The sequence below is a fragment of the Lutra lutra genome, chromosome 15 (genome assembly GCF_902655055.1).
Source record: "Lutra lutra chromosome 15, mLutLut1.2, whole genome shotgun sequence".
NCBI lineage: Eukaryota > Metazoa > Chordata > Mammalia > Carnivora > Mustelidae > Lutra > Lutra lutra.
The window spans coordinates 66221561-66235948 of NC_062292.1; the positions used below are offsets into that span (position 1 = coordinate 66221561).

Sequence of the window (14388 nt, forward strand, 5' to 3'; positions counted from 1 at the left end):
TCAGCCTAGGTCCCTCTGTGATTGTAATGATGTGAGGAAGAAAAAGGCCATTTCATAATCATGTAGAAGCATGTACAAAAATGGCATCACTGCACAAACGATAAAGAAAGGATCTCCCTCTCCTAGTGAATGTGAGTGACTGCTTCTTCATTGATGACCGCTCTCACCGACCTTCTGGGTAAGATTCATTAAGATGCTCCATCATAGAACCCAGTTCACACCAAGCCCTGCTCTCTGGAGCCGTCCGCAGACCGCCTTCATGAATCCTTTAGGAATTCCGTCTAACACCCCCTTGCTCAACCCTGCATGGTGCCCGTGATGTGCGACCCCTCATGGCAGGGAGTCAGTGGGACTGACGTCGTGAAACTACAGGTGTGGTCCCATCCTTTGGCTGGAAGAGAAGTGACTTTGATGTGGTTGCAGAGTTATTTTGGGGAGTTTAATTAACACACATTTACAACTACAACAGGAAGTTGGGAGGTACACAGACACGTTCTAGAATGAACGAGGTGACTTTGTGTGTTCATCGCACTTAACCTCACGGCACACACGTATGCAGGGACAACATAGACTCGAAGACGCGCAGGACTGTCTGAGGGCACGTGGCCGTGAGTGGGGCTCAGCAGGACAGCCCAACCACGACCGGGGTTTCTGAGCTTAGTGATGAACACGGTTCTGCGTTCAGAGCATGGGCACTTTCAGCTGCGTGCCCTGGGACACATCATTACACTCTCTGTGCCTTGGTTGCCCCACATGGGAAATGGAAATGACCCTTGCACCCACCTCACAGAGTAACTGCAAAAATCGTATTTGCGCATGTGCTGTGCTCAGAAAGATACATGTGACCTAGTAGAGGCTTCATAATTGGGTATTTTGGTAGAGCTGGGGTTGAAATAAAGGTTTCTGAGGCTCTACGACCCATACTTCTCCCCACCCCCAGATCTGCCTGCTCCTATCAGGGAGGCTTCCTGAAGGAAGAGAGATGTAGGGCTGGGTCAGGCACATGATCAGGTGGAGTATCTGGTTGGAAGAATGCAGGGAAATACAAAGTCTTTGGATTTGTGAGGCCAGACAGGAAATGTGAGGGATCGTGTGATTATGGGAAGAGGAGTAGGAGAGTGGGGCCCTGCTTCAAAGCCAGAGTCCAGGAGTCTGTGTTAAGAAGCTGGTGGTGATAGGGAGAGGGGTAGGTGTCAAGGAAGGGATGGTGAGATGGGGGCATTTGGGAGAACTTCTCGGAGCCCAGGTGGTGGAAGGTGACATGGCATCCGTCCAAGTGCCCTCCTAGGGGGAGGGCCCTGATCCCCACTGCCTCTGGGGCTGGAGGTGTTTCCGTTGCCTGTGCCCCTTGTGGCCTGAAGCAGGGTTGGCTCAGGGGACCCTGCCCCATGGGGATGGTCTCTCTACAGAGAGAAAAGGCTCCTAGATCCAGTCTTGGTCTCCCACGTACATCTGAGCCCAGCAAGACAGAAACAGATGCAGGAGACATGCAGCTGCTGGTAGGTGATCCGAGGGCCACACTAGTGATGCAGACTGGGGATCTGAAAGGTGGGACTGATACTGAAGGATTTGAAAACAGCTATTATTCTGACATTGGAGAGCTGGCTCAGTGGAAAGATGACTTATGTGAGGACTTGGAATGTCTGGCTTTGAGAGTCATAGACAACCAGAAGGGAAGACCCTCCCCATTGTCCTGAGCCCCCCGTTCAATACTCGAATTCACTCCACAACTGAGAGTGGCTAACTGGGCTCACACCTGCTCTGAAAATGTGGAGAGACAGGAAGCTGCCACATATGCGGCCACAGACTGGCTGTGTGCTGTCAGGAGGGTCGAGAGTGGGGTGTTCAGAGACAATCACTCATGACCCAGGAGCCGTGAATACAAAGATCTAGTGAGATGGGTTGTCCTGGGAGCAGCTGCAGTGGGAAGGACTCACCTAGAGAGGCCTGGACGCAGGCTCTCCAGCCGCGGGGTGAAGGACACTTGTTGAGGTTAGAACTGGAGATCCAGAGGGTGGGCCCTTCTGGAATCATTCCGTTTGCCTTGACCTACACTTGCAGCTGGCTTCAGGAGAGCTAACTGGTAGGAAGAGAAAAAGTCATCAGTAGCAGTTACTACACACCGAAGGTGATCAGAAATACTTGTGGAATTTAATTCCTGTGGAAGAGCAAGGAATGGGCTCTTGAACAGGACTAGGGGAAGGGATGCAAACCCAGATCTTCCAGGCTAAGTTCCTGTAGGTACACTGAGCTTGAGATGCCACGGGGATGGCAGGAAGGAAGTGTTCAGGTGCAACTAAAAATATAACTTAAATTCAGGCTACAGGAAAGTTCAGGTACATTCACAAAGCCTTCACTGAGCTCATAGGTCTGAGCTTGTCGCTCTGGGTGCTGGTGGAATGTACAGTAGTTAATGAAATTCTGCCTCTCAAAGATCTTGCCAGGTCCCGGGGAAGACAGACTTCTCACGAAGGTGATGCCATGTGCTAAGTGGGCACTGCAAACGTGGAAGAGGGAATCAGTCACATTTTCCAATGGAGCCAGGAAAGGCTTCACCAAAGAGCTGCCATTTGACCTAATTTTGAAGGATGAGAAGCGGTTGTCAGACAGAGGAGAAAGAAAGAGGGAAGAAGCAAAGGGTTAAGGGGGGCACAAATGACAGAAATGCAGTGAAGCGAAGATTCTGTTCTAACCTCATTTGTCTTCTGTACTTGGAGTGGAGAATGCACAGTTCCTGTAGATACAAGAGGTTCACAAGGACCTCCTTACACACGAAGAGCTCTGAGTCAATCGAGCATTTTAAAACATCAAACTCAAAATTTATCAGTACTACAGGGCACTCGGGTTTGAGAGCCATGTTGGGGTTTGGGTGGGTGGTATGAGCCGAGGGGAAAGTGTGGGGGGGCCCTACCAGTTATTAAATTAACTAGTTTTATTAAAACATTGGTTCCATTGAATACTTTGAATGTGAAAGCCATTGTACCAAGTATTAGGATTGAAAAATAAGTAAGAGACAGCAGATGGTCAGCATGGCATCTAGAATTTGGACAGCCTTCTCCAGATGCACCAAGACATATACAGGGTATGGTGTAGCTGTCACCAGCTGCCGTGTTTGTATTCATACTCTCTGTGATGTTTTCTGTCGGTGGTTCGGTGGTTTCTCTCTCTCTCTCTTTTTGCATTTGCTTCTCACGGTGCTTGAAAATAATTAGAATATGCAACACTTTTTTTTTTTTTTTGGTGTGAAATTTTGCCAAGCCAGCTATGATTTCCCCACCTCTCCTGATAACAATCGATTTTCTGATCTGCAGAATGTGTGCTTCTTGACTCTTTGTGGGGTTCTTCCTGATGTGTGAACCACCCACTTGGCTTTCCACCAGCAACACCCACAAGGCAAATTCACAGCTTTGTGTCTGAGCTGGAGGTCAGGATAGTTAACTATTAGTGATGTTTTAAAAACTGATCAGGCCGTCCATCTAGCTAACATTCCTCCTAAGGGGCTAAGGTCCCAAATCATTGGGCAAACCTCCCAGCTATCTCACCACAGAGGGGAACGTGCATTTCCCGAGGTCCTGCTCTTCCTGTCCTGCACCTACACATGTGCTTTTTGTCTGAAATGTTTATTTTCTTCTTTTAGCTAACTAACTGCCACTGTTCCTGGAAAATTCAGTCCGGGAGGTTCTCCCTCTGAGAAGCTTCTCAGTCAGCCTGGTCTGAGGAACCAGCCCCTTCCTCAGCGCTCTGTGGCTCTGCACTTCTCAGGTGATACCAGGAGGACCGACTGGTGTGCTGCTTTCCCTTCGAGGCCGTCAGCTGTCTGGGGGCAGGGACTGCACCTTGCTGAAGTCGGATTCTTTATGCCAGACACCCGTGTATTCGAGAAGTGTTTGTGTTAGTGAACGGGAATGACAGACTTGCCCCTGCCTTCATCTCATTTACAAAACTCACCTTTTGAATTTGACTGAAGGAAACACTAAGACCTGGGGAAGTAGATAGAATGTTTAGGGAAGGGCACACAGTGTAGACAGCATGGAGGGCAGGGGCTCAAATCCTGTTTTTGTCACATGGTGTCTATAATAAATAGAAGAATTTTGTCATCTCACCCTTCTATCTGTTCTTGAACTTTCCCATCTGTAAAATGGGTATAACAAGGGTATTCATCACTTGTGTGAAAATGAAGTAAAATACAAACCACTTGTAATAATGCTTGATGCATCATAAGCATTAGCTGTTGTTATCTTTAGAGCAGTATCCCCAGTAGTGGCAGTTGGAGTAATGAAATGCTGCCTTTAAATTAAAAAAAATAATAATAAATAAATAAAGACAAATGAAGTTTTGAGTTGGGTTTGGCAGTCACCTCTCCCCACATTTGTCTCCCTTCCTCCCTCCCCCACCTCAGCCTTCCATGGAACCGCACAACCACTCGAGCTTGGCTGAGTTCGTGCTCCTCGGTTTCCCCAAAGTGGCCCACATCAAGGGCTGGCTTTTTGTCCTGCTGCTGTTGGCATACCTGTTCACTATCTGTGGTAACACGCTCATCTTCTTAGTCATACGACTGGACGCAGCCCTACACACCCCCATGTACCACTTCATCAGTATACTTTCCTTCCTGGAGCTTTGGTATACAGCCACCACCATCCCCAAGATGCTGGCCAATCTGCTAAGTGAGAAGAAGACCATTTCCTTTGCAGGATGCCTCCTTCAGACCTACTTCTTCCACTCCCTAGGGGCCTCTGAATGCTACCTTCTAACAGCCATGGCCTATGACCGATACCTGGCCATCTGCCGGCCCCTCCACTATCCCGCAATCATGACCCCGGCACTCTGTGGCAAGATGGCTGTTGCTTGTTGGACTTGTGGCTTCCTGTGTCCCATTTCTGAAGTCATCCTGGTGTCCCAGCTCCCCTTCTGTGGCTATAATGAAATTCAACACATCTTCTGTGACTTTCCACCTCTGCTGAGCCTGGCCTGCAAGGACACAGCCACTAATGTCCTTGTGGACTTTGCCATCAATGCCTTCATCATCCTTATCACCTTCCTCTTCATTATGGTTTCCTACGGAAGAATCATTGGTGCTGTCCTGAAAATAAAAACAGCCGCAGGGAGAAAGAAGGCCTTCTCCACGTGTGCCTCACACCTCACCGTGGTTCTCATCTTCTTTGGCTGCATCATCTTCATGTATGTGCGCCTAAGGAAGAGCTATTCTCTGACCCTTGACCGGACACTTGCTGTGGTCTACTCTGTACTGACACCACTGGTCAACCCAATCATCTACAGCCTTCGTAACAAGGAACTCATTAAGGCCATCGGGAGGACCATCTTCCGGAAAGGGGGGAGAGCCAGTCCCACTCACCACTGACCCTCTACCAAGGTCTTTCCTCCACTTCAATGTTGGCTCATTCAAGTTCTATGGGGCTTCGTCTTGACCTTGAATAATCTTCCCATTATCACACATGCTATGGACCTCATCCCCTTTTGCCTTCTCAAAAACATAATTTATATTTTTCTTTAATTTCCTACATCTTTACCATTTTCCATTTTTTACTTGATCAGTGCTTTGAACATTTAAGAATACTTTACAATTTCCCTTCTTAACAAGCACACGTATTTCCTTGGCCTACATTCTCAGCCAGCTAGAGGTCTATTTCTCTCTACTCCCATTTCCAGTTAAACTTCTCCACGTGATTAATGACACAATCTACCTCCCCTTCTTCACTTCCTACCCACTTTACAACCCGTTGCCATCTGGAATTGGCTCAGATCTTTCCCAAAAATACTTTGCCAAGATCATTAATGACCCTTATGCTGAATCCATGAGACCCTTTTCGTCTTTCCTCTTTCTTGAACTCTTGATACATGTGACCAGTTCTTCCTTCTTGAAAAGGTTTGTCTCTTAGCTTCGATTGCATCATTATCTCTTCATTTTCTCCTTATTCCTCGAATCCATCTTTTTATCTTTTTGGTCCTATCTTATTAGATGCTTGAGTTATTCTTGGCTCCAAGAAATGTCGCACTGTTTCCCCCCAGTGTTTCATTTGTTTCCCTTCTCATCGTGTGAGTGATATTCCAATGTCACATTCCAGTGACATTATCTTGGAGAGGAAAATGTAGATGGTCACCTAATGCATGTTATCTAATGTATGGAACCCATTTTTTCTCTTTGAAGTTATCTTTGTTTCCTTATAAATATGTATCACAATTTGTATGCATATATGCAGATAGAGACATCAAAAGAATATATCATTTGTTGTTCTTTCCTACAATCTATAAACTGCATTTGGTTTGAAATCATGTCAGTTTTGTTACTTGCTGTATGTCCAGAATCTAACAAGTGTCTAAACTTGCTGAGTATCAGTAAAAATGTCAAGAGTGAAAAATAGAATGAATCTGACCCACTCCTCTCACTAACACATTCTGGTCCCCACTCTAATCACTACTGGAACCCACTCTTTTTTACAGTCCTTTGATCCACTCCAGGTGAACTCACCCACTGTCTCCTGCACAACCAGCCTCAGCTTGCTGACCTCTGCCTTTAAATCCCTTTGGATAATACTGACAATTAATCATTAATTACTGCGTACCACTCTCGGTTATCCTCTCTGGATCTCTATTTCTTATTCACAAACTGTTGTGGGCAGGTAAGCTTTCTTTAGGTGATGTTCACTGTTAACATTATGTGGTTCTAAGACCCCATTTAACCCTTTATTTTCTCTTATATCAAAAGATGTCTTGAATTCTAAGTCTAGCTTTTTGTCACAAAATGAGAGGTTTGTTTTTTTTTTCCTGAGTCACACATTTCCCAGACTCTTTTAAGATTAATATTCTTATCTTGAAAATTAAGATTAAGATTTTTATCTTAAAATAGATTTATTAAATTTTCTAAGTATTCAAGCAATTCCTTCAAACATAAGACTTTTCTTAGCCATGCAGATTAATTGGATGCTGAAACTATTTTTCTTGTGTACAGCATATGGTTATGAAGTTATGAGAGTTCCATATTTGTATGGACATATGTATATGTGTGTATACATATATATGTATTCATACATACACACAATATGCAAACATATAAACATAAAGAAACCGACAACTTCTGCAGAACAAAGAGGGGAGAAACCATGGTCCTCCTTTATGGATGAGATGGCCCCACTCTTTCTTCACCTATTTTGATTTCTCTCCTTTCTGTTTCTGCATCCATTTTTCTCTATATATTATTGTACATTACAACTCTTTCTTCTCCATATGGTCCTCAGACATATGGAGAGCAGAAGGTATTCTCACGATCCCTTCCTATTCCCTACTCTGAGAAAGGCAGCACATTCCTCCTCGCCCATCCGTCTCCTTTGTCCTCACCTGAAATGCGGCAGAACAGGAATCTCTGTGGAAAACAGAGAGCAAAGCATTCAGAGACTACAGAAGGGTGCACTCGCCTGTCTCTTGGTTTGTCCCCTAGTTTGTTTTACACCCCCCACCGGATTTGTCTTATTCTCCTTCACTCGAATTATGCTCTTCGGGCAGCTGCCGTGTTCGGAACCACAACCTTTTATTACACAGAGCCTATAATTTGAAAGAGAAATGAAAATGTACAAGATAGAGGGTGACTCCCAGTCTTAAAATGTATTGAAATATCCATAGAGAACTCAGTGATGTGCAGCTCAGTGAACTTTCACAGATTAAACCTTCATGTAAGGAATGTTCAGAATAGGACAGTGGAGACATCTCCAAAACCTCCCCCATGCTCCCTGGCAGCCAACACAACTCCTCTCCCGCCCCTCGTGATCAGCTACCTGGCAGCTGACACTGTCTGGGGATTTGACGTGTTTTGGTATTTTGTTTAAGTTGATTCGTATAGTTTACACTTTTGTTTCTGCTGCTATCCCTCAAGATTGAGTTCATGAGACTCCCCTCTACCATGTTGTCTTCTTGTAGTTCTTTCTCTCTCAGGGCTATTGTAGAATATGCCACAATTCGATGCTATTTATTTACCTTCTGCCATTTCTCGTGCTCTTCATTCTTTGTGTGGGTTGAAATTTCTATCTAGTCTGATTTCCTTCTGTCTGAAGAGTTTTCTTTAATATTTCTCGTAATGCGTGTCTACTGACAATAATTTCTTTCACTCTTTTCCTGAAAATATCTTTATTTTACCTCTTTAAAAAGCATTTATTTTCTTTATTGTGATATAACTCACATGCCATGCAGTTCACCTCCTAAACTGTGCAATTCAATGACTTTTGGTATATTTACAGAGTTGTGCAATTCTCACCACAATCTACTTTTAGAACATTTGTACCACCCTATCCTTCCCCAATCCCTTACTCCTAGACATCTGCCTATTTTAGCCATTGCATATACATGGAATCATACAATATTTTTTTTTCAACGAGCATCTGTCATTTAGCATGAGTTCAAAGTTCATCCATACTGTAGCATAGATTTTAATCCAACCACATCAATACTTATGTTAAATGTTCACATTTAGTACTAAATAATACTCCATTCTATTTATCCATCCATCATTTGATGGACAATTCGGTCACTTCCGCTTTTTGACTATTACGATCAGTGCTTCCATCTACGAGTTCTTCTTCCATTCTCTTGGGTAGACATACGTAGGAGTGGAATTGCCGGGTCATCTGGTGATGGTAGGTTTAAACTCTTGAGAAACTGTTAAACTGGTTTCCAAAATGACTGCACCATTTTACATTCTCATCAGCAGTACTGGGGTCCTATATTTTGTATCCTTCCCTCTACTGTCTGTCCTTTGATCCTGGTCATCTCAGTGAGTGTGAGGAGTCCTATGACGCAAGGAGTAGCCTGTCCGTAGGAGATCCAAGAAACATAACAGTCCATTGGGCATCCAGTGTCACATAAATGGCTGGGAGAACAACCCAGACTTAAATCCAAAGTCCTGAGGCAGGGCTCTCTTCAAGCCAAGAGAACAGGAGAGTAAAGGGGAGGGTCCTGTGTGTGAAAGAAGATAAAACCATTGTAGGAAGGTGCAACAGGTAGGATCAGGAATCTGTATTAACAGTGTTGTGCACCGACCTGTTCCTGTCCTCACTCGGGGTCCAAGAGGCCAGTCACATTTTAGAAAGATCCTATTATCATTTGAAGGTGTATGCTTTCTTGCAGGTCTCACAACAAAGGAACCCATTTGAAACTCAGGTTCCCACCCCAATAACTGTATTGTGCTGAAAAAAGTCATTGCCCTGAGAGATGTTCTATCTCAACCTGGGCAGGTAGCTACTATTACTGAGGCAAACTTACAGGTACGAAGGACCACTGGCTGATGAACTTCCTGTGTCTCGGTCCCCTCCCTGAGAGAGCACTTTGGCAACCCCAGGAGGGCTGCTCCAAAGGCCCAGGGGCTTCTGCCTCTATGAGGACCTAACAAGGACACAGGCCACAGGAGAGGAGGCTCTCATGGTGTGACTGACCCCCAGGGGCTCCGTCAAAGTGTTGCACTCCCTTCCTGCCCCAGGGGTGCCCCTGTGACTGTAAATGAGGGGGAGAAGTGAGCAGGGAGCTCTTCCAGGTCCAGACTCTGAGCGGTGATTGGAGTCCCCAGTGTAAGGCCCGCTGAGCCCTCCCCACCGTTGAGCTCTGGGTAAGGACATTGTCACTCAGACATTTTACTCTCCTGTTTTTCCCTGGGTGGAGCACTGGGAAGAAATGGGGCGTTCAGAGATAGGGAGATGTATAGAATAACCAGGGTCCACAGGCATATCATTCAGAACACACAAAAAATTTTTAAAATAAAATGCAAAGATAGTCTGCTTTCCTGATGCAATCATACAGTCTGGGTGCAGAATCAGCAAATTGGCCATGTTTTAACCTGTGTGATCCTGAGCAAACCATTTGCCCCATTTGGGTCCTAGTTTCCTCTTTTGCACAATGAAGACATAGATCGAGATGATCTAAAATTGCATCCCCTCTTAACCCAGGTCTTTGGTTCTATTCCTAAATAATTAGGTGGTATGAATAATGCAGTGGTGAGAACTAGAAAATAAATGAAAAAGATTTGCTCTCAAAGTGTTTTGCAGTAAAGGGACTTAGTATTGTTGCAAAGGACCCAAGTAAGATGGATGCTAATTTATACATGTGTTAGGTTTTATAAGAGCCCTGATTCCAATATCAGGAGACCCATGGGAGGAGTTGAGCAGCTGGTGAGCTAAGGGTCTGAACTACTCATCCTGGTTATCCTCAGTTTTTTTCATTTTTTTGCCACAACTCTGAGGCATCAGACATGTGCCATGCACTCTGGGAGGTGGGCCATAAAGAGATTTTAATTTCACAAACCTCACAGAAAGTTGCTTTGGAATGACAGGACATATGAAAGGAAAATATTGCAGCTCATGATAGGTTGTAGTTGGAAGCAAATTGAGGAAGGACGGCTGGGAATTCAGATGTGGGAAATGTTGGTGTTCGCTGTGGACAGGGAAAGAAAGTGGGGAACTTGAGCCCCCCAGTTATGAGATGTTTATGTGCGGAGGAGGGTAGGCCGTCAACAGAAGGGTCAAGACTAAACACAGGGACCAATTTGGCACACTGAAATTTCTGTGATGATGGTGAAGACAGTGTTTAAAGCATGAATCCGGACCAGAACAACAGGGATTTTCCACAGAGCAGCGCTGGGGACAGTGGGTGAAACTCAGATGTCAGGTCAGTGAGGGGATTCAGTTTATCACTAAGGTTCTTCAAAGACAGAGAGAATTGTCTTATGGAGCAAGGAGCTTCCCTTCCCTTTCTTTTTTCTTTCTTTTCCTTTTTCTTTTTCTTTTTCTTTTTCTTTTTCTTTTCCTTTCCTTCCTTCCTTCCTTTCTTTTTTTTTCTTTTTTTTTTTTGGTGGTGGTTTGAAACAATCTTTTATTTTTATGAATTGATGGGACTCTCTGTTACACTTAAAAGATTTTTAACGATCCAGTGAAACCCAAGATCAGGCGACAGACAGATAAACACGAAGGATCTGGTAGGAGTCAATTATAGTGACGGAGGTGAGAGATGTCCTGGCTGGAGCCCAGTGAAAATCGATCCTGGATTTGAGAGAAAGACAGAAACAAGGAGCACGGTGAGGATTTGGGCGCATGAGCCACAAGACTGTGACTACCCAGGTTGGAGAGGGGAGGCCTCCATGGGAGGCGCCTGCAGGAGTGAGGTTTGAGACAGCTGTTAGTTGTTCCAAGGGAGGTGGGACCAGGGTGTTGAGTCTGGAATTTGGGACACAGTGTTGGCTGAGATTTGATTTGGAAAGTCTTCAACCTATTTGGTGCTTTCGGCCAGGACATTGGATGGCATTGACAAAGCAATGAGTTCACGAAACAAAAAAGAAGGAAGAATCAATATTGAGCTCTGCGAATTAGAAAGGTAGGGCAGAGAGAAAGAACTGGCAAGGGCGACTGAGGAGAGACCACTCTGGTAGGAAAACTGGAGGATGGCACCCAGAGAACCAACGAGAAGAGCGTATCAAGGGGCAGGACCAAGTCCCTGGTCAAGGCTGACTGACAGTCCAGGCAACCCAAGGACTGGGAACTCGTGGCTCTTACGTAACTGGTGTGAGTGAGGAGGGGCAGGGGCGAGGGTCTGACTGCAATGCTTTAAGAGAAAGCTAGATCCTTGGGGGAACATTGTTGAGGGAACAGGGGAAGAAACAGACCGGTGGCTATGGGATAAGTGAGTCAGGAGAAGGAATTTTTGGGGTTTGTTGTTTAATTGTTGAGTAAGTGAAAATAGGAGCATGTTTCTGTGATGAGGGAATGTCCCAACACACACACAGTTGGTTCACAATTAGTTGTTTCTCTATTTTCTCTATTAGAATATTCATTTCCTGACTTCAGGTCCCCTCTATTACTTATTTGTTTAGCTCCTGTTCTAAGAATAATGCTTCCCATACAAAAAAAATTCAATAAATTTTTATTACATTGACCTCACTGTACAATGTAAATATTTACCATCTGTGAAGCAATAAATCTGAAGTGTGCCTGAGGTCGGTCGAGGCGGAGAGTAGAGGGAGTGGCCACAGTTTGGAATAGAAATGCAAAGAGATAGATTTGCCTCCTTGTTTTCTGTGACTCACAGATTTTCTCTACCCCCTTTTGCATTGACTGAGATTCATGTCAGTGTCCAGAAGACTGAAACTCTGACCTCCACGCTCCTAGAGGGTGCTGCTAGAGCTGGGTCTCCGTTAGGACGAGGGAAGGGGCCCAGGATGGAAGGGCAGATTCTTTGGTATCCAGAAGTTGAAGAAGAAAATCAGTTGAAATTACAAATAAATATATGCAATTGAAGTGATGTAATCTTGGTCTATTACACGACCAATATTTTATCCATGTAAAGGATGGTTTATACCTAAGACAAGGAATGCAGATAAGTAACAAGATAAACCCTTGATGAGGAATATTTAAGCTTCTAAAACCTATATGGTTTCCATTAAGCAAGATAATTGGGTTACAGAGTGGATTATGGGGACTACAGAATGAGCTGTGAGACCAGAGTGCTTAAAGTCTGATGACAAGAGTGGACGCTGAAGGAGGCTGCTGGCAGGGATCGATTCTCTGGCTTCTGAAAGCCTTCGCTGGGAGCACTGTACTCTGCAGGGGGTGGGGGCTTCTTGCTCACGTCTGGCCATTCTTCCTCATCCTCCCATGCCTCACATATAGAGGCATGACTTGAGAGCCATGGACCCCGGCAACTGGAGCCAGGTGACAGAGTTCATCATCCTGGGCTTTCCCCATCTTCAGGGGGTCCAGGCATACCTCTTTGTCTTGTTGCTTCTAATCTACCTCACCACCGTCCTGGGAAACCTGCTGATATTCCTGGTGGTGCGCCTGGACTCCCGTCTCCACACACCCATGTACCACTTTCTCAGTGCTCTCTCCCTGCTGGAGCTCGGCTACACCGCGGCCACCATTCCCAAGATGCTGTCGAACCTGCTCAGTGTGGAGAAGACCATTTCTTTCTCTGGATGCCTCCTGCAAATCTATTTCTTTCACTCTCTTGGGGCTGCTGAGTGCTATCTCCTCACAGCTATGGCTTATGACAGGTACTTAGCCATCTGCCGGCCCCTCCACTATCCCACCCTTATGACCCCAGAACTCTGTGCCAAGATTGCTGTTGGCTGTTGGTTGGGAGGCCTGGCTGGGCCGGTGGTTGAAATTTCCTTAGTGTCCCATCTCCCTTTCTGTGGCCCCAATCACATTCAGCACATCTTTTGTGATTTCCCTCCTGTGCTGAGCTTGGCTTGTACGGACACATCCATCAACGTCCTTGTGGACTTCATTATCAACTCCTGCAAGATCCTGGCCACCTTCCTGCTGATCCTCAGCTCCTACATCCAGATCATCCACACGGTGCTCAGCATCCCTTCAGCTGCGGGCAAGAGGAAGGCCTTCTCCACCTGTGCCTCCCACCTGACTGTGGTTCTCATCTTCTATGGCAGCATCCTCTTCATGTACGTGCGGCTGAAGAAGAGCTACTCCCTGGACTACGACCGTGCCCTGGCTGTGGTCTACTCGGTGCTCACACCCTTCCTCAACCCCTTCATCTACAGCTTTCGCAACAAGGATATCAAGGAGGCCGTCAGGAGGCAGTTAACGAGGTCAGGGATACTGGGATGAAGGTGCGCAGGGCAGGCCAAGTGGGAGGCTGACATATGGTGATGCTGGGGGTCTTCAGTCACCACCAATGAGAAGTTGAGCCTTGAGAGCTTTTCTGCACAGGACGCAGAGCTGGGGCGAGTACGGTCTGGCTCCCAGTGCCAACACAAACGTTCTGTCTGCTGGAGCCACACACAGCTAGCGGCCAGACAGAAAGACGGTACAGCGCGGTGATTTTCAAATCTCAGATGCTTGTATGGCACATATGGGATTTTTGTCAGCTCTGCGCCTTAACTACTATGAATGTATACACACACACACACACACACACACACACACAGTAAATTTGTTGTATATTTAATATACATGCATTTAGTCATATTCTAAACAATAATATTTGTGAAATAAATTTTAGAACAAAAACAACTGGTTTTCCTTGTATCACTTACCCTTAAATGGTATTTCATGTATACTAATTGTTTATGTATTAAAATGGAAAACACCAGCATAGTAGAGGAAAGCATTCTAACAACATACGTCTGGGTTTAGATCCTAGTTCATTCAGTTACTTATTGATTACATAATCTTTAGAAAGTAACTCAAAATCTCCCTCTTAATTTCACCATCTGTTAAAAATATTTCCTTGAAGGTTGTTTTAATAATTAGTGCTAAGGTCAGGGCACCTGGGTGGCTCAGTGGGTTAAGCCTCTCCCTTCGGCTCAGGTCATGATCCTAGGGTCTTGCGATCAAGCCCCACATCGGGCTCTCTGCTCAGCGGGGAGCCTGCTTCCTCCTC

General features: G+C 45.4%; 2 protein-coding genes across 2 annotated transcripts; both read left to right on the top strand.

Moving 5' to 3' along the window:
• Positions 1–4405: 4405 nt before the first annotated feature.
• Positions 4406–5359, top strand: LOC125086365 (olfactory receptor 6N2). Its single transcript, XM_047705637.1, has one exon. The coding sequence runs from the start codon at positions 4406–4408 to the stop codon at positions 5357–5359; it is 954 nt and encodes a 317-aa protein (XP_047561593.1).
• Positions 5360–12674: 7315 nt separating this feature from the next.
• LOC125086390 (olfactory receptor 6N1) lies at positions 12675–13613 on the top strand. The gene has a single exon (XM_047705681.1). It carries the CDS (start codon positions 12675–12677, stop codon positions 13611–13613), a length of 939 nt encoding a protein of 312 aa, XP_047561637.1.
• Positions 13614–14388: the final 775 nt, after the last annotated feature.